At 42.5% G+C, this 27,616-nt stretch overlaps 1 protein-coding gene across 1 annotated transcript; it reads right to left on the bottom strand.

The window, feature by feature from the left end:
* Positions 1–10,630: 10,630 nt before the first annotated feature.
* Positions 10,631–24,981, bottom strand: LZTS1 (leucine zipper tumor suppressor 1). The gene is made up of 4 exons (XM_072149380.1): positions 24,835–24,981; positions 14,133–14,602; positions 13,419–14,039; positions 10,631–12,478 (listed from the first exon to the last, which is right to left on the bottom strand). Exons 2-4 carry the CDS (start codon positions 14,496–14,498, stop codon positions 11,972–11,974), a joined length of 1,494 nt encoding a protein of 497 aa, XP_072005481.1. The 5' UTR covers positions 14,499–14,602; positions 24,835–24,981; the 3' UTR covers positions 10,631–11,971.
* Positions 24,982–27,616: the final 2,635 nt, after the last annotated feature.

Raw genomic sequence — 27,616 nt, 5'->3', positions numbered from 1 at the left:
CTAATCAGGGGCGTAACTACAGCAGTAACAGCCATAGCAGCTGCTTTGGGGCCTGCAGTGTCGGGGGCCCTGTAATCCGACCTGACACACTAAAGAATGGAGGTTTTACAATTATATACATATTATGCTACACATTGTACATCATAATAGATATTTAACATATATGTTATGTATATATGCTGTATCTGTGGTTCAAATATGCTGTATGTGTATATGGTGTATGTGTGTATATATGCTGTACACTTGTATATGTCACTGTATATATTTGAGTATATTTGGGAAAGGGGGTTCTACTCAGAAGCCGGCTATGGGGCCCTGCCTCTCCTAGTTACGTTCTTGGGTCTAATGTCTGTATTAATTAAGGGGATTGGTCTGAAATCTATATTTACTGTATTTAGAGGTCTGATTGGGGTCTGTATACAAAATGTTTAGTCCAATCGTATTTTAACCCTAGAGGTGACATATCCAATACTCACTTAAAGGGGTGCTGGAGGACGTTCAGCAGAGGGATGTGACGAGGAGACCTTTCTGGTAAGCACAGGATACATTGGGGGTCATTTACGAAGGGCCCGAATCGCATTTTTACTGCGATTTACCCGAATTTTTCCGTTTTGCGCCGATTTTCCATGTATTGCCCCGGGATTTTGGCACACACGATCGGATTGTGGCGCATCGGCGCCAGCATGCACGTGACGGACATCGGGTCACGTGGGCGTAAGAAAACCCGACGGATTCAGAAAAACTGCCACATTTTTTTTTTTAAAAAGTGTCGCTGGACTCGCGCTTACCTGCACCCGACCTGGCTTGGCGAAGTTCAGTGCATTCCGATGGACTTCAGTGCAGCAGCGACGCCTGGTGGATATCGGGGGAACTGCCTTAGTGAATCGCCGGAAGACCCGAATCCTCCACACAGAACTCTGGATCGCGAATGGACCGGGTAAGTAAATCTGCTCCATTATGTTTGGAGGACACTCTGCTTTATTTTCCAGCCTCATCCCAAACCTGAAGCTCGTCGGTGGGTGAAATTTTTAGCTGCTTGGCAACAACAACAGGGCCTGGATGACTCACAGCCATTGAAAGAACAATGAATTCTGGATTGTACCAGCGATTTCTACAGATGCGTGTCATTGCAGCCAGCCATGAGATGATGTTTAATAAGAGTGGACTCCTGCAGTGTGACAATGATGACACAGATGCATCCACCAGAGGTTCTCTCCTTCCTGTACAAGTTATGCCCAAATCTGTAAAGTGCAAGGATGAAATGTGTGTATAAAGTTATTTTATCATTATGTTACCCGGCCAAAACTAGAGAGAGCTTTTGACAACATTTCCAACATTTCTTAGGCCAGAGCAGCTTCATTCACTTCCCATAATGCTCAGGGCTTTTTACATAGAGTAGCACTAGCAGTCCAGCCAATCAGGCTGAAGCCTTTCCTCTGTGTTACTGCTGTACAACACAGATGTGACCCTAACATGACAGATGAATTCAATGTCGGTTTTATATCCGCACACCCATACTAACGTACATCTACATCTATGAACTGTTATAACTGATAGACATATAACCTATTACAGCCTTATGACTACTATACACACTACCTACTATGATAAATATGGTAGTCAGGCTGTTCAGCAGATGCCATCACTCTTCCCAGGACAGTGGGGGGTGGGGAGTATAGAGAATGAAAAGAAAGCAGCTGCTGACAAGAAAGAGGACAGGGGAGACAGAGTAACGACACACATGTAAATAGTCTTCATCTTATGTATCAGACTGCTTTGCTGGCCCAACTGAAGACTTGTCAATGCCTAGACAGAATGGTGTCTTGTACAGAGCAGGCTTATGGATGATTGTAGATTCTTTATTAAATTGAGCAGCTTCAGGGTAAAAGGCGAACTGTGTGTGGGAACATGAGAGCAGACAGTACACAGGACAGAGCAGACATATCAAATCCTGGCTTCCTGTGATTCCTGAGCAGGGGCTCTAGAGGGAGCACAGTGCATAGCCCTGCCCCTTCACTTCCTGTTTACCCTGGATACCATCCTGTTTTCTCCTGCTTCACTGTACAGATCCTTCTTTGCATACAGAATGCAGGGCTGAAGTGAGAGCTGAGATAAGTAGAAAGCTGAGCATTAGCAGGCAAATAGATGTAATATGGTAATCAATGCATAATGGAAAAATGTTAGTGTTCAGCTATTTACAGTTATGTTTTAAAGTATAATCACAAATAATCTTTGTGATTATTATGCATACCACCTTTGAAAACAGACAGAACAATGCCCAGATTGTGATTCTTTCCTGTTTTTCTGGAGTTATGGCATTTTTCTTTTCTAAGCTACATGTCAGAAATCTTCCTCAGCAGCAGTAAAGTGAGCAGAGACTATCTTCTGCCTGTCTTTGCCGTATAATAATAATTCCTTTATTTATATAGCGCACACAGTGCTGCACAAAGCCAAATCAAGTCCCAATGGGGCTCACAATCTAATCAACCTACTAGTATGTTTTGGAGTGTGGGAGGAAACCGGAAGACCCAGAGGAAACCCACGCAAACACGAAGAGAACATACAATCTCTTTGCAGATGTTGACACTGGGACTTGAATGGAGTCAGTTATAGGATGCCATCCTGTTCCCATGATTCTCTGTGTTCTCTCATGTAGTAACTAACAGAAAATCCAGTGAGATTCCAACAAGTAAATCCACTGAGCTCAACATAGTGTGTAGATACAGAACTATATAGTGATTAGACTGGCAACTTTTATCACATGCAGAAACATGGTATAAGTAGTATAAACCAGCAGTGAAATAGTAACATTAACTACACTTCACATTACTATTTCACTGCTGGTGTGTGTTGTAATAGAAAAGTAGTATATTTGCAATATTGCGAAAAAGGTTCAATCAGTCACCAGCAATTAGAGTTTTTTTTGTTTTTGTCTCTTTTCCAATTTTTTTTTTTTTAGGAGTTATCTATACTTTGCCATACCGTGAGTGCACTAAACATTGAAGAGAGGTGAGGTGGACATGCATGTCACTATACTCCGCTGCAAGGTATAGAAGTTTGAGACTCTTAACCACAGCTGCACAAAGACATGATGATAGTTTAGGGGTCCCAAACCCTTCTGAAAGGTTCCCTTTAGGATGGTGTCATCATTAAGGGGCTGATTAAATAATGGGGGTCATTTACTAAGGGCCCGAATCGCGTTTTTACGGCGGGTTAGACAAATTTTTCCGGTTTGCCCTAAATTGCCCCGGGAATTTTGGCGCACGCGATCGGATTGTGGCGCATCGGCGCCGGCATGCACGCGACGGAAATCGGGGGCGTGGCCATAAAAAAAACCCAACGGATTTGGAAAAACCACCGCATTTAAAAAAAAAAGTGTCGCTTGACACGCGCTTACCTGCACCCGGCCCGGCTTGGTGAAGTTCAGTGCAATCCGGTGGACGTCGGAGGAACTACCTTAGTGTATCCCGGCAGAACCCGAATCCTCCACACTAAGCACTATATAGTAGTTGTATTGCAAGACTGTGCTTGAGGGATTAATGTATTATTTTACATAAATTTTAACAGATCTAACACAAATTCATAAAACATTTATGAGAACAAAATTGCCCATATATATCACCGTATGCTGTAATATGAGAGGAATAATAACTAGGAATGAAGCCAGTGCGGTACTGATGCACCATAGGGCGGCATATTCCGTAATACATCCCCATACATTTCCTGTGTTCCGGCTCCATGACTGAATTATGTGCCAATATCATAATCCTACCCTGCTCCGCTGAGGTCCTCCAAGGCCAATAGAGGCTGAACCTTGTTATTATTGTTCTTATCATCTCATGCACCAAAAGGTGCCGTTATGGAGCTATTAACATAAAGGACCATCAATTAAGTCTGTGTTCACACAGGGCAATTTTGTATTTTGTTTTTCTTAGCTAGAACTGGGAATAAATCCAAGAGAAAGTATAAACCTTTCCTTTTATACCTTCCCTCCCGTTGAATCCAATCAGCCTTCAGTAATTCTTAGCTCCTGTCTATTTCCTTATGTTTTAGCTCTGTGGCCGCCTCTTAGCTCCGCTCCATTAACGTAAGAGACTCTGTCAACTCCAAAGTCTCCCTTCTAAACTCTTGTAATCAGTAAATAGCTCATAATCTGCCATTTCTTCTCACTTGAGTCGCCCCACTGCGCACCTAAAAATGGGCCATGTACTGTGATGCACAAGTCCTAGGACTAGGTATCATGGGTGAGTTTTTAAGAGTATTAAGTTGAGCTACGTCTTTTTAATAGTATGGTCAACAAGGGCTGTTTGGGGGAGTTTTTTGTGTATGTATCATAGTTTATCATAGTTTATATGGTTGAAAATTGATGAACTTGTCCATCAAGTTCAACCAAGGAAGGGAAGGGATTGGATGAGGAAGGGATTTAGGGTGAAACAATTCTATATAACATAACCATCAATGTTATTTAGGTGTAAAAAGGCATCTAGACCCTTCTTGAAGCTCTCTGCTGTCCCTGCTGTGACCAGCGCTTGAGGCAGACTATTCCACAGATTGACAGTTCTCATAGTAAAAAAGCCCTGTCGCCTCTGGTGATTTAAACCTTGTTTTCTCCAGACGGAGACAGTGCCCCCTCGTCTTTTGATTTGATTTTAAACCAAGATAATGGGTTTTTTCTGATTGACAGCTTTGGGCAGCTATATCTCCCTTTATTGAGAAAAATTTGGGTTCCAGAGTAAAAAAAAAGCCTCCTTTACTGTTCCATGACTGCATTGGATCAGTCTTTTAGGTAGCTGTATTTTTTTAGGAGGGTTTATTTAGTTATAGTGACCAAATCACGACCCTTAGACTTTAAAAGGATATGATGGCACTATAAATAAATATTATTATTTAGAAAAGGGAACCTGTCATGAGGTTTTCACATTTAAACCTATGACAGGTTCCTTTAGCATTTTCCCCACTGATTCCCTAAGTTTTTTTTCCTAATAAGGATCAATTGTTCCTGTCACATAAAAAAACAAGCTTAAAAATGTAGCTGTTTTCTTAAAAGCAAAGACCCCTGAGCCATGTTGGCATCCCCCATCATCCTTCAAGTCAAGGTGTTGTGCAGCAACGGATCTAACAGCTCGCTCATTGCCCCTCCTTTCTGACTACGCAACTGTTCAAGCAACTCCCATGCTTGCATGGCCCTTGAAGAAAAAGGTGTTTGCTGACCGCGCTCAAGCGGATGTACAGAACAATAATAGGTTTATAAATAGTTTCTTCGTTATTGGTGATAGTATGTTTACAACACGTTTCGGAGATGTAACATCTCCTTCATCAGGTACATATGTGTCTCTCTATTCCGGCATCCGCACTCACCCGGGAGCATGGTAGTTTCTAAAACAGCCTATTGGAAGGAGACACGGGTGGCGGAGGACCGAACTGATATCTTCATGCACTTTTAGTATAAAACAAACTGGGGCACATTTACTAAGAACAGCGCAGTGTGTACTATGTGCAGTTTGCATGTGTAAGGATTAGCATTAGGATTTCTGGCGCACGTTCTGCATGAATCTGGTGCCCCCAGCACTGCTCCGACAAAGTGCACCACTCTTTTTTGTGCACCATTAACATGAGCCGTGCATGTTAAATCTGGCGCACGGTCTGACTAAGCACCTCAACGCCCCCTAATGTGTGTGGCATGATGACTGGTGCAGCCGCGCCACAAAAGGGTCACGTGCAACTCAAATGTGGTGCGGACAGTTCTTAAATACCTGGGCAAGCAGTTTGCACTCAAAAGAACGTGCAAAGTCCGACAGAAAACTGGTGCACGACCCTTAGTAAATGTGCCCCTCTGTGAGTGTAAAAAACAGTAACCAAAGTGAAGTGAATTGAATAAGTTTTGCCGGCTTATAGTGACGTAGTCAGAAAGGAAGGGGTGATGAAGTAGCTCTGAGAGCTGTGTGCTACATTTTTAAACTTGCTTTTTGTGTGACAGGTACACTTGATTTTTATTAGAAAAGAAGCTCAGGCATCAATGGGAAAATTAGTGCAGGAACCAGTTTAAATTTGATGAAAGGGTTTCATCTAAACGTCTGGACCTAACTCTGCGACCCACACATCCTGCAGAGTTCGGAAAATGAGCTCATTGGTGCAAATATATGGGGTATTTTTTGTAGATTGGATTACAGACCGTTACATTACTATGAATACTATGCATTACCCATTGAGACTCCCAGTTCATCTATACTGTTCTCTTTTTGAGACTAGGTGTCCCAATTTTTTTCAATAGTCTAACCCACAACATTCAGTATTTTATCCAGTGCTGCCTCCCTGCCCTCTGTACACACATCCATCATGTACTGCATGCTTACAGACCATATTATTGGGACCATGGCTCCCATCACTGATACATGTAAACACTGGGATTAAATGTATGAGGACAAAAGGAGAGGCAGTGATCCCCAAGGGAATGGACAGGTAGGGGGTGACCCTTTAAGAACAGTCTATATACTAGTTTCCATTGGAGAAGGTATACATTATTATAGGGTAGTATTTGGATAGGTTAATGGGAATGCCTGGGGTTATTGTAATATTTTATCCAGGGATCCGGGGATAATGATGTTCGTGAAGTTGACAAATGGGTCACAGTTATTGTTAATCAGCTTCGGCAGTGAGTAAAAATCCCCGGGGAGGTGTCTCTGCTGAGGATGGCTCGCCAGGAGAGTGCTCCAGGTTACTTATGTTTGCTTCCCAGCGTGTACTATCAGGCTGCCATCTCTAACCCCCTCTTTTCTTTATGTAATCAGTTCTGTGATCATTTCTCTCAGAAGAACAATTACAGCTCATTAGCATCTTCATCTGCTGTGTGTGGGCTGCAAGAATGCGAGCACACAGCGAGCGCTGCTCTCCGCCACGTTCATACAGTCCTATATCTATAAGGGGGAACTCTAGATACCCCCCTGGAGTATCATAGATGACTATGAGTCCAGGTCCCCATATCGTGTAAATAAAGTCATCAAAGAGGACCATGGCAGACATGTGGTCCATATTTCATGGATCAAATCCCACCAGGTGTAACTGGTTGGAGCCAGGATGTACCAATGAAGCCCAATGGAGCCCAGTCCTGATATAGCCATGGTTTTTCTTCCTCTTTTCCTGAAGTCATAATTTTAAAGAATTTTCATTTATTGAGAGGGGTTTGGTTTTTGTGGAACAACTTGAAATTTTTTATTGGAATCCTTTAATGTTTCCTATAATCTTATTTTGTGAGACAGAAAAAGAAGGATTATTCCACTCACTATGTATGTTTTACTGCATTCAATGTGACTTGTTACATTTATACATTTATCTTCCTTGCTTTAGCTGCAGGGTTTTTTTTTTAGTTCCTAAGGCCGGGGTCTAAAGTGTTTCCCTCCATGCAGTGCAAACCCTGCTGATAAGAAGGACCCTTCCCCTATTGGAGGTGACTGAGTATTAGGGTTTCTAGTGTCCTAAGCAATGATGTGATTTTCATCTATTGTCTGGATTCCTGGGTTTTGACCCTGTTGTCTACTTTGATTGTGACCTGTGATTCTGAATTCCGTTCCGGAATCTGCCTGCGCTAACTTCTGGCCAGTACCTTGGAATTTATCTGCTCGCTGCTTGCCTTGACCTCTGGCTTCAACCTTGAATCCTGCTTGACCAATGCCAGTCCTGATTGACTTTGACTATCGTCAATGCCTATTCCATCTGCTTCCTATGAAGACCTTGGTCACATGTCATCTACACCATTTCCCCCATCTTAGTGTACCTTCCCTATTCTTAACCCGCCTTCCCCCCATCACCGTGAAGAGAGGTAGCGGCATTGTGTCCTTGTCGCAGTGAATCTCATTTCAGGGGTTAGATGGCATGAAACAATTGGGATACTTGGATCTTGGATGCAGACTGATTCTTTTTACAAAGGGCAGATGCAATCTTCCTTCTCTGGTTCCTTTATGTTGCTGGACAGCTCACTCTGGGTGAACTTCATTGACCCATTTGATGAAAGGTCCTGTTCTATCGCTAACCTCATCCATCCTTTCATGTTCTGTTGGTTCTTATATCGGCTTCAGTTGAACATGTATGACTGACTTATTTATCCCTGGGTGATCAGATTTTATTTTTCCAGGAAATCTCCAATACTAGAAGCAAACTGGGATTCAGGGCTGGACTGGTCTGCAAAGTACCATTGGATCTTCCAGTGGGCCAGGCTGCGGCACATAACTATGGGCCCTCAAGATCCAGCAGAAGACAAAACCATTGGGAGGCGACTGCAGCAATCCCTTAACACTAGGCCTAATTTCATGTAGGATGATTGTCAAATTATTTGGGTTGCTTAGATATTGATGATTGATCCTACATGAAGATGGATCCTTCATGGATAGAGAGTGGGCCATCAACACCATGACCTCTGGTGAGCCTACAGAGTCTTTCTCATCAGATCACCTTCTTCTTCAGCCTCCTCCTTCGGTTTGCATTTGGTTCCAGCATGAAGATGGACCTAAAGCTTCTTCTCTCCAGTAAAAAGGGTCCCTGGTCTGTTACTGAAGAGTCTGCATTTATGAGAGGGAATCATGTCTAATCTCAATATAAAAAAGTGGGCAGTGATAAGGTAGAGCACCCTTGTCAGAACATTTATCCCAATGGATGTAGTTTGTCCAAAATTAAATTTTCAGAGACAATTCATGCACAAAGAGGTTTATGTAAGCCCCGAGCTGGCATTTGGAATTTTTGGAGGTAGGACTTATTGTCTACACAAGTTATATGTTATGTATGCCACCTACCTTACGTTAGTGCCCAACTTTATGGGCGCTAGAGGCTTTTTATGATCTGGCTTGATCTCAGCATGTCTCGGAGATCCATCGTAAGCCTCCATTGTAAGTAATTTGATAACTACATAAAGCTCAGAGGCATAATATGGCCATACTCATGAGTCCTTAAGCTTAGCTGTGAGGTCACTTGTCAAACTCAAAACCTCAACAAAAAAGTGGATTATTATTGAAGGAAATTGCACCTCAAAGATGGTGGTTCATTACTGCAATAACTCAACAGATGTGTGTAGGTTTGAGTGTCTTGAATCTGTTAAATGTCATCCATTAATATATATTAATAATTCATGGATGTCTCTCCAGATGGAGAGATCTGCTATGCTACCTACTTCTTCTCCATCGTTCGCTGAGCACCACAGCATATAACTAGTCATGACTTTCATTCTTCCTAGTTTGATCTTAAGATCTTTAGTCTTCCTGGACTCTTACCCTTTCCTGTGTTAAAGGTTATATCCTGTCCCTGACATCCACCCGTATAGTCCTCTCGCTAGGTTTTTGGACATCTCGGAACATCTACTGTTACTTTGGTTCATTCTTGGTTATAGGCCTTGGCTTCTTCTCGCTGTCTCCTGTCTCACAGGCCTCAAAGAGACCTTGTTGCATAGTCTATCTTCTCTAACATATGATGATGGGAGCTGGCTTGTGCAATGTTGGTGACAAACCCTTGATCACATCTTTTACATCTTTTATACTCCTTTCAAAATTAACTAAACTTTTTTTTCAAAAACCTTAATAAATGAATAGCTCAGTTCTGGCCCATTAATGACATCACATACCCAAAAATAAGGAGACAAAAATGTTGAGGTCAGCAACTCATAGACATATCACTGATATGTATTTGTATTTATTTCCTTCTACTGAGAAGACTCATCAATTTGGAAGTAATCTGGTGGGTCTACTTTACTCTTTACTTTTATATGGAGATGGACTTGCTGATTTGCCTTGCAGTTTTCTAAACGGGATGGGGTTTCAGGCTCCTCTGCTTGAAAACCACACCTAATGCTGCATTTGATTGACTGCCTTTCAGGATTTTTTTCTTGGGGAAAGTTTGGTGTCAATTTTTAGTTTGCTTTGTGTGATGGACAGCTGAACAAGTCAGCAGCTGGGGGATGCATCCATTACTCCCTTTATAATGGCCAATTCCATCAGAGGATGCTGGTTAATTCTCAGTCTTCTCCACCCTGGATCCTAACAATTTATTTATGTCTTTCATTTCAATTAAACAAGAAGTCAGGTTGAAAGTAACTGTAAAAGATGGTGGGACATGCAATTTTTAAATAAAAAATAGAATGTTTTAATTGTGTACCCGGAGGTCCATCTCTACAAGAAACTGTGAAATTATGGCTGGTAATACATTACTTAATGGAAAAGAAGGACTATAAATGGAGAGCAACGAGAGGAGAATTTGAGTTTGTTTTGTGTGCTGCTGTGACTTGAGTGGTGGACAGCTGAATCAGTTAGCAGCTGGGGGATGCATCCATGACTCCCTATATTATACCCAGATCCATCAGAGGATGCTGGTTAATCTCAGTCTTCTGCACTCTGCATCCTAATAATTTGTTTATTTCTTTTGTTTCAATGAAACGAGAAGTCAGGTGGAAAGTAACTGTAAAATATGGTGGGGCATGAAATTTTTAAATAAAAAATAGAATCTTTTAATAGTGTACCCTGAGGTCCATCTCTACAAGAAACTGAGAAATTATAGCTAGTAATACATTACTTAATGGAAAATAATTACCATCAGTGGTGAGCAGCGAGAGGAGATACGTCACACTATATGTCATCATGATACCGCAGCATGATATGTTGGAGATTTCTTTATTTAAATAATGTAAACATCAAATTTTGAGATTTTGTCACCCAGTTAGCAGCTTCCAGGCTGCACCAGACACAAAGTAATATGGCTTCCCAAACCCAAGTATCCTGACCCTTTATTCCCATCCCCAAATATTAGCTAAAGGGGGGGTTGGTGTGATATCCCAACCACCCATACATTCACAAAGGCTTAGCATCACAATGGTCATGTAATTTCCTCAAAGTGCTTCACTTCTCTATGGCATGTACTTCATCTGATTGTCTGGCCTGCAAATAACCAGCGGTGCATTGTTCGGCTTGACTGGCCTATGAAAGTATTATTAGAGCAGCATTGTTCCTCTAGCCCTGCCATATCCCAGTTCTATGTCCATACAGGCAATCGTTTACCAGTTCTCAACATTGTTCTTCCATGTTCCTCCATCTTCTTACTATACATTGTCCACAAACCTCTTCCAAAGGCCAGTACAGTGTTTTTCCCATTATAGAACCATCTTCCATCTGAGGTCAATGTTCAATGTCTTATTTTTTATCAAGCAGGGGTACTCTAGTGGTCATATCATTGCTGGTCACCTTTGTAGGATTATGGCATTTTGACACTTTCTTGGGTTCTTCCATAGTGTCTATATGATCTCATACCACCAAAACACACAAAGATTGCGTGCGGCACAGACTCCACAGTACATGGACCATCCGTGTTATTGTGGTGATTTGCACAAAATGATCAAGGAACAAAGAGAACCATTAGGGTGTTATAGGAAGGACTCTCTATACACACAAAATATACTGTGTGAGCGCACATGGCAACATACAATCACTCAATATACAATGCACGCAGTAGACAGGCACACGGCACAGTCATCCTATTAAATGGTCATGTATGTCCTTCAGACCTATATGTACTCGCGAACCATGTTCTTAGCCTTGATATTCAGAGGTCAAAGGGCAAAAGATGAAATTATCTGCCCTTTTACATGGACATTTAACCTGATCACCACCCAATGTAAACATCCCAATAAGCCAACAATCGATTCTCTCCTCAAGCCCTTGCCTACTAAAAAATCAAACTGACTTCCTATATTGTCAATTCCCACAGAATTTTATGTGCCCATGTAAAAGGACTCTTCGTGCTACCCATGCCCTAGCCAAAGCAGCTTGGCTTGTGGACAACTAGTGACCTAGTCTACCACCTAGGAATATGCTACACCCACCTACTCCTAGATATAGCTATGTATATGCTACCACATCTGCTACCTCAGAACCATTTCCCCTATTCCATACACCCAGCACTCAACCACACTCACAACTTCTCTCTCACACCACTACTCCATTCATATCTCTGTGGCTAATATGTCCTGGAAGGAGAGCTCCATATCGGGAAGGGTCATGATGGGCCCATCATCCAGGTCCTCTCCACTCAGAGCTCGCAGCCTTTGCTCGAGGGCCTGACATCGTTGGCACATATGAAGGTAGTTTTGCTGGAGCTGGCGCTGATAACGGATAACCTTCTCCTTCTCATCTCGCCATGTCTTCCTCTCCCTCTGGAAGACGTCGGTCATCTGCTCGTTGTTCTGTCGCTCTGCCTCAAGCTCTGTGCGGAGTGTGTCCAGCTCGGCCTCTGACAATGCAGTCTCTTCTCTCTCCTCTCTTTCTACTTCTGTGACCCGTAGTCTTTCCTCTGCATCCCTTGCCCGCTGCTCCTGAGCTTCTGCACGCCCTTTAGTCTCCCGCAGTTGGGCTTTCAAACTGAGAATTTCACTGGCTCGAAGGGAAGACTCCTCTTGAGTTTCCCTTAGTTGTTGGCGGAGAGATGCAATTTCGGATGATTTCTGGCATACCTGCAAAAAGTAGTTGGTAAGTTAGATGAAATAAGCTCTACTCAACAACATCTAAATCCACAAAACATGTAAAAGAGGTTGTCTTCAAAGAGCAACGCTAATTTGTTACAATGATTCCTTGAGATTTTGCGACTACAACCACCAGTGATCGACATTAATCTACTCCCTGCAGTGCCTCCACAGGAAAAATTGAGAATTGCATGTTGTTTTTGGAGGAGCTCGGATTATATGGGTTATAATATATTAGGTTATATGTCTGAGCTGTAAAGTACAGGTAACTCTATCCACACTTTGTCTGTGGTTCATGTTTGCCATGTATTTGACTTGTTACCAACCTTGAAGAACCTATGAAACTACATGACACATGGTCACATACATTTTGCAATATCCATTTTGTCAAATATGCTACAGAACAGTGTGTACTACCACACTGTATGTCAAAAGGTTAATCTTTGATATATGTGGAGGTCATTATAGACTATGGACACATTTGGTCTATAAAGTTAACACACTAAATAATTGTCTTATGAGTTGTGCTTTAGCTGATGACTGCTTTCCAGAGGAACAGTCCAGATTTTAGAATCAACATCACTAAGCAAATCAACTGTTTCCAAATTTCTTCACTTTTTACATAATAGGAGAAAGATCTGAGGCTTAGAAATCCAGATCTTTTAACCCCAATACCATATTTAGTTCCCACACCTATGACATGTCCTTAGAATGTCCTAGTTTGTTATACAGCACCAGGTACCATGGAACCTAAGGATAGGGTCATCCTTATAGAATATAGCAAAGAATTCCCAGCATTCTGTTGGTTGTCCATTGACTTATTCCAAATATCTGTCTTTAGATGTTTCTAGCCTTAGGAAGTATAATTGATAATTTTTTTTTTCCAAAATAATTATCTACTGACTTTTGTTTCTAATCATCAAGGCCTCACCTCCCATTGTGTTTCATCCATCGATGGACTGATGGAAATCTTCTTCTCCTTTTCATATGCCCGGACCTTGCTTTCCATGGACTCGCGCTCAGACACCTGAAGCTGTAACTTGTGTTGGCCTCTCTGGCCCCTTTGTGAACTTTGCCTGGACCTGGTAGGACCTCTATGACCATCATCTGTGTTCTCACCGGGTTCTGACCTTGCCAAGTCATCACAAGATGGAGGAGACCTTAAACCAGACTTGGGTGGTACACTGAGAATTTTATTAGCGTTCCCACCATCCGACAAAGACATTGCTCTGAGGCTCAGCATGTTGCTTCGGTTGCTCTGGGTGATATTGTGGGCACTCCCTCCAAAGCGACCTGTTGGCATTAGTAATGCATCTAGCTGGCATGCTGTTCCCAGCTTGCTCGGATGTGTTGGAAGGCTTGACATGGAGTTTCTACCAGATTCTGACATACCACCTATGTGGTGCCCAGCTCGACTTTCTGCCTCACGCACTCGATCTGGTCTGTAGTACAGAGAAAGTTGAGGCCCACTCTCTGCGGCCGGGTAACATGTCACTGCTGAGTTCCTGCGCATTCCAGGCTTTAGAGGTGATGGACGCAGAGCATTCATTTCCTGGAAGAAAATGACCATTATTAGTTTCACATTAATATCTCTACAAATTCGATACCAATGATACAGCAATTCATGCTTTGAGATGGATCTTACCAGTTCTAGCCGGTTGGGAAAGTGGATCATACTGGGTTGGTTGCAAGGTTTGCTTGTTGGAACAGGATACTCTTGGACGGGCTGACTTTCTGGCTCGGTGTTGGTTACTCTTTCATGATAATCCTGCCTTGGACCGACATGTTGTTTCTGGCTTACTTTAATGTAGAAGAAATCTTCACTCCGACCCATCTTAGATCCCCCGCCCTTGGCATGTCCTGATTCCTGGGAAAAACCAAATCGAAGGATCCCATCTGAGCAACGGCTTAGTTTCTTGAGGTGTGGTGGTTTTCGTCCGCGATGTTGAGAACCTCTTCCATGCTTGCTGTTGAAGCCATGCCCAGAGAGGAGGCTGCCCACACTGCCCATTGTGCCTCCAGTATGGACAGATAAGGGGGCCAGTTATGCAAGGAGCTGTAGGGAAAATTGAGGAGGGCAGAGGTCATATATCAGGGTCACCCATGTTTATGAACCTACAAGACAAAAAATACATAGTTAAATGGTTGCTTTGTGACTTATTTTCTAAGATACAGATTCCTAAAATAGTCAGGTTCAGACAGGCAGTGCCACTTTTTTGCAGCCTCTTTTTGTCCATTACCCTTTGCAATTGTGGGTGCTCAGTACTTGCCTATAGGGTGCACTGGTTCTTTAAACTTTGCAGTCTGATCCCAACTGACCTCCTGCAGCTTTGGGCTACTTAAGGCAGATTCAACCTTATGAAGTTGTCTGAGAAAAGAGTTTACTAGCTTGCTAGTTCCTGTGAAGGTGTTCTTCTACTAATTTGTTTCTGATCACCTTTTTGTTGACCTTGGCTTGTTTCTCTAACTCTTCCCTGAACCATCACTTGTGTATTGGATTAACTCTGCCAGCCTTGACCTTTGATTGTCCACTGACTGTCCCTTTAGTACCATGTCCATGAACTTGCCCGTGTTAGCTATTATTGGACAGAGCCTACTCTTAGAGGTTGCAACTTGGTGGTGTCAATGCAACAAACTCCAGATCTATACAGGAGTTAAGGGGTGAATACCAGGGGACCATTTAGACAATGCCATTATGAAGATCTCCAAGTCACACCCATTCAGTGACATAACGGCCCATTCCTTACCCTTGGTGTTACTTTGACCAAGGTTCTTTCAATTATGGCCTCCTTGGAACCAGACACTTAGAAGGGTTTTCGGGCCTCAGATTCCACCACATAGGTTTTATAAATAGAATATGTTATGTTATATTAGATTGTACATTAATAATGGCAAAGTTTGACCATCTATGCTTCAGTGTATAATTGGCACACCACTGAGGTCATTTATAAGACATGTTTCCACCAGGCGGTTCATCATATTAGCACCGGGGGTACTCTACCCGCTCCTTTATGCCTTTATGTATGTGCATTGATTTCCAGGGTAATAACATTTTCCACCTGCTAATAACGTAGGCGGCTGGTCACTTTATTCTGCACCGAGATTATTTATATGAGCATGAAGAAACAAGGGAGGGGTGGTGGGTGCTGTCCTCTATTTATCCTTCCGAAAACAAGTCAGGACATAAGACCCTGTTCACATGACGGAGGCCTACGTTTGGTAATTGTGACAGGATAAAGTCCCAGACGTCCATTGTGTATAGCAAATGTATATTTGAAGGGTAAAGGTCAATATACATTAATATTTAAGTTATGGTATAGCATAGTAATTCTATAAGTAGGTGCTAATAATTTTACACACATTTACAGTACATCTTTATTTAGGAATGGGAGCAAATAAGTAATAATGTGGTCCTACTCCTTACCTATACCAAGGGTTACATTGCTTTTCCAAAACGGGAGGACTGGATGTATCTTGCAATTTTAATAAAAAAAAAGTAGGAGGGATGGGCCCCTGTTCACACTGTGTTGTGCCCATTGAACATGTATGTAATGTATAAAGGATCCCTATTATGTTCAATAGACTCCAATTACTACATTACCAAATTTTACAGCTAAGGATAATAAAATTGATGAACCCATCTAAGTATAACACACTGTTATGGGGATGTCTATGTGTATCATAAAGGTCCAGATTCTTTATTGAACGGTACAGGTCTGACCTCAGATACCATATTGAATGGTAAAGGTCAGACTCAAAATCCCATAATGAATGTTTAAGGTCCAACCTTGGATCTCTTTATGGAATCATATATTATTATATATTCGTAATCAAAGGTCCAATCTCAGATCTGGCATCATCCAGAAAATAAAGGGGAAACAGTGATACTCTGGTAATATATCCACTTCGGCAGGGTTTGGGGCCAGTGCGGCCAACTATGTTCCCGTTAACATTTAGGGGCTAATGTGCATTGGAAAATATTGAGATAATGTTATGGGTCCTAATGGTCAAATTCCCTTATCCCAACTATCAGCATCAAAAATCCCTGAGGTGCCGCTTGTTCAGCCCACTAGGCCAGGGTGGGCTTTAGGGTTGAGATACATCACTAATTTTGAGGTAAAACTGCCAGAAGCTACCAAGGAATCCTGACATATTTCAATATTAATTACATATACCGTACACTGTTCTTTTTTTCCAATTTTGGCTGTAAAATATTACATTCATTCACGACTGTGCCAACTTTTCATCCCTAGGACTTCCCTAATCTTTGTCAGAATGCCAACTTTTAGGCCCACTCTTGTTTGATCTGCTACTACTGCAAAATGTTTTTTGTACTACAAAGAAATATGCTGTATTGGGTCTTTATTTCTGGATACATCAGCGCCCCTTGCCATTAACTATTTTGTAGGTATATTATAGGGGAGATTTGAAAAACAGTCTGAAATAGAACTGTCCATGTTGTCCATAGCAGCCAATCTAAGGGCAGCTTTAATTACGAACTGTGCTCTTGAAAAATGAAAGCTCTGCTGTGATTGGTTGCTATAGACAACAAAGGCAGATGTAAATTTACCTGCCATGTTAGGCCCTGTTCACACATATATGCCTCAAAACATATTAAGGGAAATTTATCATAAGTCTCTTAGAGCAGAACTGTTCTAGTTCCCCATGGCAACCAATCAGAGCTCAGCTTTGATTGGTTTCAATGGGCAACTAGAACAGTTTTACCTCAAAAACTTGATAATAAATATGTTTCACATCACACTGAAGTTAACACGTGTGGATCCTCGCACCAATGGACTGCAGAAATTCTAGTTTTAGATGCAGATTTCTGTCACAGATTATCTATAAACTCTGCAACATAAAACTGAAGTGTGAACACGGCCTGATGGAAACCTTAATGATTGTTGTAGAATCTCATGGTGGAAACAGGCAGTGTTATGGTGGAATCTGTGGCAAATATTAAGCTTACATAGGGGGTAACAAAAATAGTGGAACCAATCTGTATCTAAAAGACGGTTGTGGGTCTATGGCTGCCACATTTATGAAGCATGTATAGACGGCACAGTTATGAGGCACAAAAAGCTGGCCCCAATATTATGAACCATAGGAACCGGCACAGTTATGAGGTATATATGGGGCACACCTATGGGGTATTGATCACTATTATACTTATGAATCATGTACAGCTAGCACTGTATGGGGCACACCTATGAGGCATTTCACACTTATGAGGGGGATATATATATGCCAAACTTATTAGCCATCCATGGCTGGCCCGCTTATAAGACATAAGAAGTGGCATACTTAGGGGGCATCTAGCATGGGTAGCACAGGTATGAAGTATTGATGGATGACAGGCTTCTATAGATAGCGTACTCATTAGGCATCTATAGCTGGCTGTCATATGAGGTTGCGGTCGCGGCCGGGCCCAAGAGGTTTAGGCGGCCCTTACTGTGTCACTTTCCCATATGAGAAGACTATTACTATAAACCATACATTATAGTCGGGGGCCTGGCAACGACTTTGCATTGGGGCCCATCAGCTTCTAGTTACGCCACTGCCTATGAAGTATCTATGGGACACTTATGAAGCATATATACGACTGGCATACTTATGAAGCATATATATACGACTGGCACACTTATGAAGCATATATACGACTGGCACACTTATGAAGCATATATACGACTGGCACACTTATGAAGCATATAGACGACTGGCACACTTATGAAGCATATAGACGACTGGCACACTCATGAAGCATATATACCATTGGCACCTGTATGGGGCATTCATAAATGAAATATTTGTGATGCATTTGTGGACACACTGTTATGAAACATCCATGGCTGGCACACATATGGGGCATCTATAGCTGGCACACTTATAGCTGTTACACATATGCGGCATCTAAGACTGTGGCACATTGTTATGAATAATTTATGGGTGCGACACTAATGAGACATCTATAGCTGGTACACTGTTATGAATCAGCTTTGGGTGGCACACTTATGAGACATCTATGGTTGGCACACTTATAAGGAACCTATAGCGGGCACAATTAGGCGGAGACACCAATGGCTAGCAGACTGCTTGGTCTGAGACACGTACACGTAAGGTACCTATAGCTGCCACGCTAGTAAGGTCTCTATATGGCACGCATTTTAATTTAGAGCATATGCCAGTGTTTGCCACACCATTATGGGGCATGTATGTCTGGCACGGCTATGAGGTAATGGTTGGTTATTCCCCTTAATATTAGCACAATCACCCGACATACATCTAATATGTACGGCCAACTTTATGGGGCATCTATGGTTGGCATACAGTTGGCATAATGGTTGTGACTGGGGGAACCTAGACGAAATATCGGATCTATAGGGACAGCAGAGTCATATACAACAATACGGATATTATAATAGCACATATATCATGGCAGATCCCGCTATAATGTGGGGGATTGATGAAATATTTACACGCCATCCTTCCACGAATGGCGGTATATCCTGATTTGGTAATGTGCAGCTAGCGCCACGAGCAGGCAGTCATTTGTGTCATATAATAATAATATCCTGCGATCCAGTACAATGCCATAGTTTGTCAATCATAAAGGCCACAGTAAAAATACACGCGCTGTACACCGCGTTCTGAGCCGCACTCTCTGTTACCGTGGCAACAGGAAGTCTGACGCCTCCTGAAAAGAGCAGGACAAAAGGTTCTGTTGCCATACACGCAAAGGGTTAAAGTGCAGGAGTCCGCTGGAGTTAAAAGCAATACTGATTATAGTTTTGAAGGGGGGGGGGGGGGGGTTGCAATACTGTGTAATCAGCTATTGAGGAACTACAACTCCCAGCATGACCCTTGAACAGTTCCAAGTTCAAGTTTCCATTGCTCCTCCCTCTCCTGAAAACTCTTTAGCGCTCCACACAACTCCCCCGATTTTCAGTGGGTTCAATCTACCATCTTATATGTGTTGTACCTCCCAACTGTTCTGAGGTAAAATAGTATACTTACTAATAGCTGCAGCAGCATTTCTCTATCTTGTTTCCAGCTTATCCAATCCTTATCTCCCATGAAATCTTCCATCCGAGGAGAGATAACTATTCGACAAACTGCACTCCTACTATTCTACTGCCAGATTCTTGTTTTCTTGAGAGATAAGTTGCTGTCGGAAAACTCTGAAGGCAGCACCAAAGCAAATGTATGTGTATGTTGGGAGTCAAAATAGAGAGTAATAGGATGAATGAGAGAGAGATAGAGATGCTGCTGCAGTTACTAGTAAGTGTACTAGTTTAACGCAGTTCTATTTTCACAACAGCAATGCTCATTGCTGCTGTATCACGTCCTCCATGCTGCTGCCACTTTGTGCTACAGAATAATGATTTCCCCTTATTTATTAATGGCTGTTTCCACTGGAATAATTTGGTGAAAATGTTTAGGTCATTTGCAGAGGGGTGTATTGTGTTCCTTACTAAAAAAAAGCCAAATGTGGGTATAATTTATGAAATGGTATGAAACACCTTTAAGTTTATAGGAACCTTCTTGTCACTTTATAAATAAGGAAGATCACCAGCCGTGTGTTCCCCTGGCTAGGTAGGCCCCAAAGCAGTAACTTTACTTGTAATGTGTTTTCCTTGCGAGTGTTTAATTCATAAGGCTACAACCTGGGGAACACATGGCCTGTAATAACACTGGAAGTCCTAACTATCTAATGCTTTAAAATAAATAAAGATTATTATTATTAATGTCATTACTTTTGGTAGCCCGTAGGCATATAGCCGTTGGGCTAGGGACTGCAGGCAGGGGGTGGGTAGCTAAGGGTTAATCTATTCCTTCCCCCCTCCCCCTCCTTTACAGTAGGAGTGGGTATTGAGTTCGTGGGCTACGTGACTGGGGGCAGGGCGAGTGTTAGCCACACCTGGGGGGCTGAGCCTAGGGCATAAAAGAGGGACGGTAACCTGGCTCACCCTCTTTCAGGAATCCTTCCCCTCCCGCCCGCCCTTATTATTTTGTATTATTGTATTCTTGCTATAACTTTATAAAAAAAAAAAAAAAAAACCATCATATACCATTTTTATATCTACGCATATGCGGTCTTATATACTTTATGTAATTGTAAGTCACAGCTGGCGGTTGTACAGAAGGGGGTGAGGACCTACATGCCCTCTAACGAGGCTGGCATTTCAGGTGCCCCTGGAAAAATGGAGTTCCTTTTTGTTAAAAGTTGAAAAGAAGTTACTACTCTATGAGTAGGTGTTTAAATGGTTAACATAGTTTTAATAAAGCTGTGGCCGACTCCCTGTTGTCACTCCACATGGTTTAAAGTTATTTCCGTGTCTGTGGTTATTCGGTAAAGGGGGGGTATGTTGGGTGGCTTTAGTTCGTGATATGCATGCAGTCCATTGCCTGCAGTGTATGCAAACTTTTTCTGGAATGATGAATTATAATATTCTTTCTGCCACCACTAGGGGGTGCTCTCAATGTATAAATCCATATACATCGAGCTTCCCCTGCCATGTCTTCAGATTCTATTATGAGGGGAGAGTTGGCAGCAATAGAAAATATATCAGACAGGGATTGGGTGCTTAAGATAGGCCAGAGCTTGCTAAATTTTTAGCATTCAAAAATATAAGTGTAAAAATTTACAGCAGAGAGAATAGAACTAATTGGCGGATCCATTAAAAGTCACCTTAGATCATTGGTCTAGTTCCTATGGCTCTAGAACAGCAGGATAGAGACGCCGTCATTATGATAAACTGGGGACTTACTCATAGATCCAGGCACCATGACTGTGTAATCTGCTTATATTTGTTATCCATGGTCTCCTTTCTTCTAAAATCAACTTTTAAAATTATACTAATCACTCACAATGGCTCCCAGGGGGCGATACTGCTCCCTCAGCACTTCCCCCGCTCTATGCCTGATGCAGGAAGTGTTATGAAATAATGGGAGGAAGTGCTCCTGCACAGTGTAACAGCCTCTGAAGCTACATTATGCACTGGTAACACTCTCATAGCCTTTCTGACTCATTAGCATAATTATAAAAGTTGATAACAATAATAAGTAGATTACCACACTCACGCGGCCTGGATCAATGAGTAAGTGTCCCTGGTTTATCATGATGGAAGATTCCCTTTAAATCTTTCCCAGTTGGGTGGTCTCATGGTGACTCCCTGGATGGACCATACCATTTCAGGACCTTTTAACTATTACCTGTTACAATGACTCCCTGACTGTATACTTATGGCCTCTTAAATATTTAGGATAATGTTTAGTCCTCCTAGCAGATAGATCGCTGTCTATTTTGTGCTGTGCTGAGGCTTCATGGGATTGATAAAAAAAAACTGCATAGAGGTAAAGAAATCTAACAGTGAAGAGCAATGGATCCATTGAATGTTATCTATATAGCTTAGATTTACTCTTATTGTGACTCTAAAGCTGTTTCTGCAGTTTCTTGGAATTGTAGTTTCCAACCAGGCCACAGGATGGCAATTCCCGTGTCCCCAATATATTTTAGCCAGATTTACCTTATTTCAAGATTATTTTTTTTCTATTTAAAAATTAATAGGAGGGAGATTTATAATACGCTGGCGCACATTTTGAGAAAATGTCACACTGTCTTCCCCAGCAGGCAGAGATGGTACAGTCTGTAGCTGCCCATGTGATGTAATGCTGAAGCATCATGGATTGGATAGCAGACAGCATAGAGATAGAGAAAGCATCAGTCACGATGGTGACTGATGATAGCCGGGAGGAGGAGGCTGTACTGTGGGACAATATGGAAATGGAGGCAACAAGGTCCATGATCTCCGAATCACATCTCCCTTTCCCTCACAACCCCCCCCCCCCTCCTCTATTCACCCCCTAAGAAAAGTCTCTTAGTCCCTGATTTTTCGAGAGTGTAGTCTTAGAGGTAGCAGCGCCTCCCACGCACACTCTGTGCTGCATGAGTCAGGCTGGAGCAACCGTCAGGGACAACAGCCTCTTTACCAGATCATGTCAAATCCTGACAGCATCCAATGGCAACAGACCCACACACTTAAAAAAAATCCCAACATTTACAAGAACCCCCCCAGCTGCTCGCTGTGTCAGACCCAAGAAATTACCCATTGCAAACACGTCAATAAGCAGCCAAACACTGCAAAAATCTGACTCCATATACATGTAGCAGAGCTGGGGTTGTCAGGTGTGGTAGTGATGGGGATGTCAGGTGTAGCAGAGCTGGGGATGTCAGGTGTAGCAGAGCTTGGTTGTCAGGTGTGGTAGTGCTGGGGATGTCAGGTGTAGCAGAGCTGGGTTATAGAAGTAGCAGGGTTGGGTTGTCAGATGTACCAAAACTGGGTTATAGATGTAGCAGGGCTGGATTATAGATGTAGCAGAGCTGGGTTAGAGATGTAGCAGAGCTGGGTTATAGATGTAGCAGAGCTGGGTTGTCAGGTGTAGTAGTGCTGGGGATGTCAGGTGTAGCAGAGCTGGGTTATAGATGTAGCAGAGCTGGGTTGTCAGGTGTACCAAAACTGGGTTATAGATGTAGCAGAGCTGGATTATAGATGTAGCAGAGCTGGGTTAGAGATGTAGCAGAGCTGGGTTATAGATGTAGCAGGGCTGGGTTGTCAGGTGTAGCAGAGTTGGGAATGTTAGGTGTAGCAGATCTGGGTTATAGATGTAGCAGAGCTGGGGATATCAGGTGTAGCAGAGCTGGGTTATAGATGTAGCAGAGCTGGGGATATCAGGTGTTGCAGAGCTGGGTTATAGATGTAGCAGAGCTGGGTTGTCAGGTGTAGCAGAGCTGAGTTATAGATGTAGCAGAGCTGGGTTATAGATGTAGCAGAGCTGGGTTATAGATGTAGCAGAGCTGGGTTATAGATGTAGCAGATCTGGGTTATAGATGTAGCAGAGCTGGGTTATAGATGTAGCAGAGCTGGGTTATAGGTGTAGTAGAGCTGGGTTACAGATGTAGCAGAGCTGGGTTACAGATGTAGCAGAGCTGGGTTGTAAGATGTAGCAGAGCTGGGTTATAGATGTAGCAGAGCTTAAGTGGTTTAGAAGGAAAAATGTGACAAAACTACTTCTATCTCACTACGATTTATAAGTCAATGGGTTATTAAGGAGCAGATCCACTATACTAATCAATGACAAACTCAGCCCTGCTACATCACTCAATCCCTAGAATGGGTTTAACAACCATAAATAAGAAATATGATTATCCCATTTATCCATCAGGGTAAATTTTAGTAAAGCTTCTACATAAAAATTCCAAATTTCCTATAAAATTCTGCACTTCTCAACCAAAGGTGGAATGGACCCCAATGTCGCAGAGCATTGCACCCCAAGACGCTAATTGATATACATGCTAGAATCAATCACACCACAGGAGTCTGTAAAGATTTGCTCATTTAACCCTTCCCATGCTATAGACAACCTACGACCTCCCCAACCACACATAGGGACGCAGACAAGATAACGTCTCACCTCTCCACATCCACACAAGGATTACTAATCCCTCGCTCCGAGCATCCACACCACATCACAGCGCTAATCCCTCCCCACCTGTAACCTACGGTCCATCCTCCTTATTAACCCTTCTTCCCATACAGTCTTATTCTACCAGAAACTAGAACAGGTTGTAGCAGAGCTGAGTTGGTCACGAAACTCTTTGTAAATAAATGTGTACAACTCAGCTCTGCTACATCTTTACATTGAAAACAGTTTTTCTTTAATACCAGAGCACTACTCTAATGGAGAGATAATGAAGGATTAGGAGACGCAGACTATCACCCTACTGGGGTGGCTGCAGATTATCATCCTCGAAGTAGTGAATATCTGCAAAGCGTCATTCATCTGCTCCATCACAACAAGCACCAAGGACAGTGACTATAGCGGAAGAACACTCCAAGTAAGTCTTTTGCAGAGCATTACTCTTTTCGGATAAAGCATCCTCTCTGCAGAGCATTGCTCCATTATCACCTTTGATCTTCAAAGCCACAGACAAGTGATACAGCCTGATGCGGCAAGTTAGTCAGTCCTTTAACCCCAATCCTGCAGAGTATCCCTCCACTTCTAAAGCTTTAGCTTTCTACCTGCAGGAACATTGCTCCTTCCTGTTCCCTTAAATAGTATGCCCCCAATCCTTTATCGTGCTCACAGATCGGTACTACTCCCCCTCATTTATGCCGAGTGTTAGCCTTATCCTCTAGAATCTGGATTTAAGTCTCTCTCGTCATGTATGCAGGTGATTGTTGGCTACCTGTATAAGAAATATTTGCACCCTGCAGACTATTGCTCCTTTTTGTTGATAACATTGACCCCCCATCCATGAAGACCATTGCCCCTGTTGCCCCACTCACCTGCGCCCATTTATAGTCCGCCAGTCAGACCTGTAGCTTCCAGCATCCGATTATACACTGACAGCAGACTCCGGTAGCCAAATTGGCAAGTGACAAGGGGCCGGGACAAGATCCAGCCTTCCCTCTGATTGGCTCCAGAAAAAGGCAGCATTTACATAAACCTCCATCTGACTCCCACACACTTTGATTTTCCTATCCTCCCTCACACACTCACTGCGAGATCCTGATTTTTCCCCTTTTTTTAATATTCATACTTTTTCAAGAACTCGGAAGATCTTCCTCCATAAAGTGGCAGGCACACATATAATGGCGCACAAAACCCCCTCACCGCCACACAATGGGGGCTTCACAGCATATTTTCCATTTTAGTAGAAGTATGTTATACTCCGCATACAGTGCCACTCTTGTCCATGGCTAGGACTGGTATTGCAATCGCTTGGCATTTACGTGAAAGAGATGAGCTGCAAAACCTGACATTACCATGGCGAAGTATGGTTCTATTTGGGCAAAATAGCCAATCCTCCATTATCTTCAATGTCAGAGGCTCTGCCTGCTTTCCACAAACAGTGCCACTCTTGTCCATGGCTATGACCGCTATATATATACATAAGGACAAGAGTAACACTATAATCAGTCATCGGTCAGTCCTCAGTCTAGTATAACAACTATCACAGTCAGTCCTCAGCCAAGTATAATCACTGTCACCAGTCAGTCCTCAGTCTAGTATAAATCACTGTCATCAGTCAGTTCTCAGTCTAGTACAATCACTACCACCAGTCAGTTCCCAGTCTAGTATAATCACTACCACCAGTCAGTCCTCAGTCTAGTATAATTGCTGTCACCAGTCGGTCCTCAGTCTAGTATATCCACTGTAACCAGTTGGTCCTCAGTGTAGTATAATCACTGTAACCAGTCAGTCTTTAGTCTATTATAATCACTGTCATCAGACACTCCTTAGTCTATTACAATCACTGTCATCAGTCTGTCCTCAGTCTAGTATAATCACTATCACGGTCAGTTCTCAGTCTAGTATAATCACTGTCATCAGTCGGTCCTCAGTCTAGTATAATCACTGTCACCAGTCGGTCCTCAATCTAGTATAATCACTGTCATCAGACACTCCTTAGTCTAGCATAATCACTGGCATCAGTCATACCTCAATCTAATATAATCACTGTAACCAGCCAGTCCTCAGTCTAGTGTAATCACTATCACAGTTAGTCATTAGTTTAGTGTAATCACTGTCATCAGTCATTCCTTAGTCTTTTAAAATCACTGTCATCAGCCAGTCCTCAGTCTAGTGTAATCACTATCACAGTCAGTCCTCAGTTTAGTGTAATCACTGTCATCAGTCATTCCTTAGTCTAGTGTAATCACTATCATGGTCAGTTCTCCATCTAGTATAATCACGGTCATCAGTCAGTCCTCTGTCTAGTATAATGAGGAGTGACCGATATTAGTGATTACACTAGACTAAGGAATGACTGATGACAGTGATTACACTAAACTGAGGACTGACTGTGATAGTGATTACACTTGTGAAAGTGATTATCCCAGACTGAGGACTGACTGGTTACAGTGATTATATTAGATTGAGGAATGACTGGTGACAGTGATTATACTAGACTGAGGACTGACTGATGCCAGTGATTATGCTAGACTACAGAATGTCTGATGAAAGTGATTATACTAGACTAAGGACTGACTGGTTACAGTGATCATACTAGACTGAGGACCGACTGATGATAATGAGTCTAGTATGATCACTTTCACAGTAATTCCTCGGTTTAGTATAATCAGTCCTCAGCCTAGTGTAATCACTATCAGAGTCATTCTTCAGTCTAGTGTAATAACTGTCACCAATCAGTCCTCAGTCTAGTATAATCACTATTAGGGTGAATTCACATGAACACGTGCCCGCCGTAGTGTAGCACAGTGAGTACATGTCGCCGCACGGGAGAGGAGAAGGGGGTGAGCACTGCTTATGCATATATGGCGCCGTAATGCCGTACCGTTCTGTACCACACCGTGTGCCCATGTGAATTCTCCCTTACAGTCAGTCTTGTCTAGTATAATCACTGTCACTAGTGAGTCCTCAGTCTAGTAATATCACTGTCACCAGTCCTCAGTCTAGTATAATCACTGTCACCAGTCAGTCCTCAGTCTAGTATAATCACTGTCACCAGTCAGTCCTCAGTCTAGTATAATCACTGTCACCAGTCAGTCCTCAGTCTGACTGTAATCACTGTCACAATTTCTGGGAGACAGACTGACTGACCATGTCAGTAAAATTGAGGGAAATAAGGATGGGGCATGTTGCATTTCAACATATATGATACCTTGTTTTAAAAGATGTTTTCTGCCCCAGAGATGCTTGGTCAAACACCAGAGGTTTATGAGGAGGGAGGTAGAGAAATATTGAGAAGAAAAACTTTATAAACAATCTCCACTAAGATTGTGACCTTAGAAATCAGGGACATTACTGGGGGGGCCAGTGGGATTCCAAAAATTAATTCTGCCTTGACCTGGATCCTGAATGTTTGAAGCTCCTCCAGTTTCCTCCCACACTCCAAAACATACTGGTTTGTGAGCCCCATTGGGGACAGGGACTGATTTTGCAAACTCTGTGCAGCGCTGCGTAATCTGTGTGCGCTATATAAATAAATAATAATAGAAAGTGAAACTTGTGACCCCCTGATTTGGAGGCTCTTTTAATGATGTATCAACAGGGCTTAATTTTTTTTAGCATTATCCAGATTATTCACCTAAAAAGAGGTGGGAT

The sequence above is a fragment of the Engystomops pustulosus genome, chromosome 4 (genome assembly GCF_040894005.1).
Source record: "Engystomops pustulosus chromosome 4, aEngPut4.maternal, whole genome shotgun sequence".
Taxonomy (NCBI): domain Eukaryota; kingdom Metazoa; phylum Chordata; class Amphibia; order Anura; family Leptodactylidae; genus Engystomops; species Engystomops pustulosus.
This window is presented reverse-complemented; position numbering and strand designations above follow the sequence as displayed.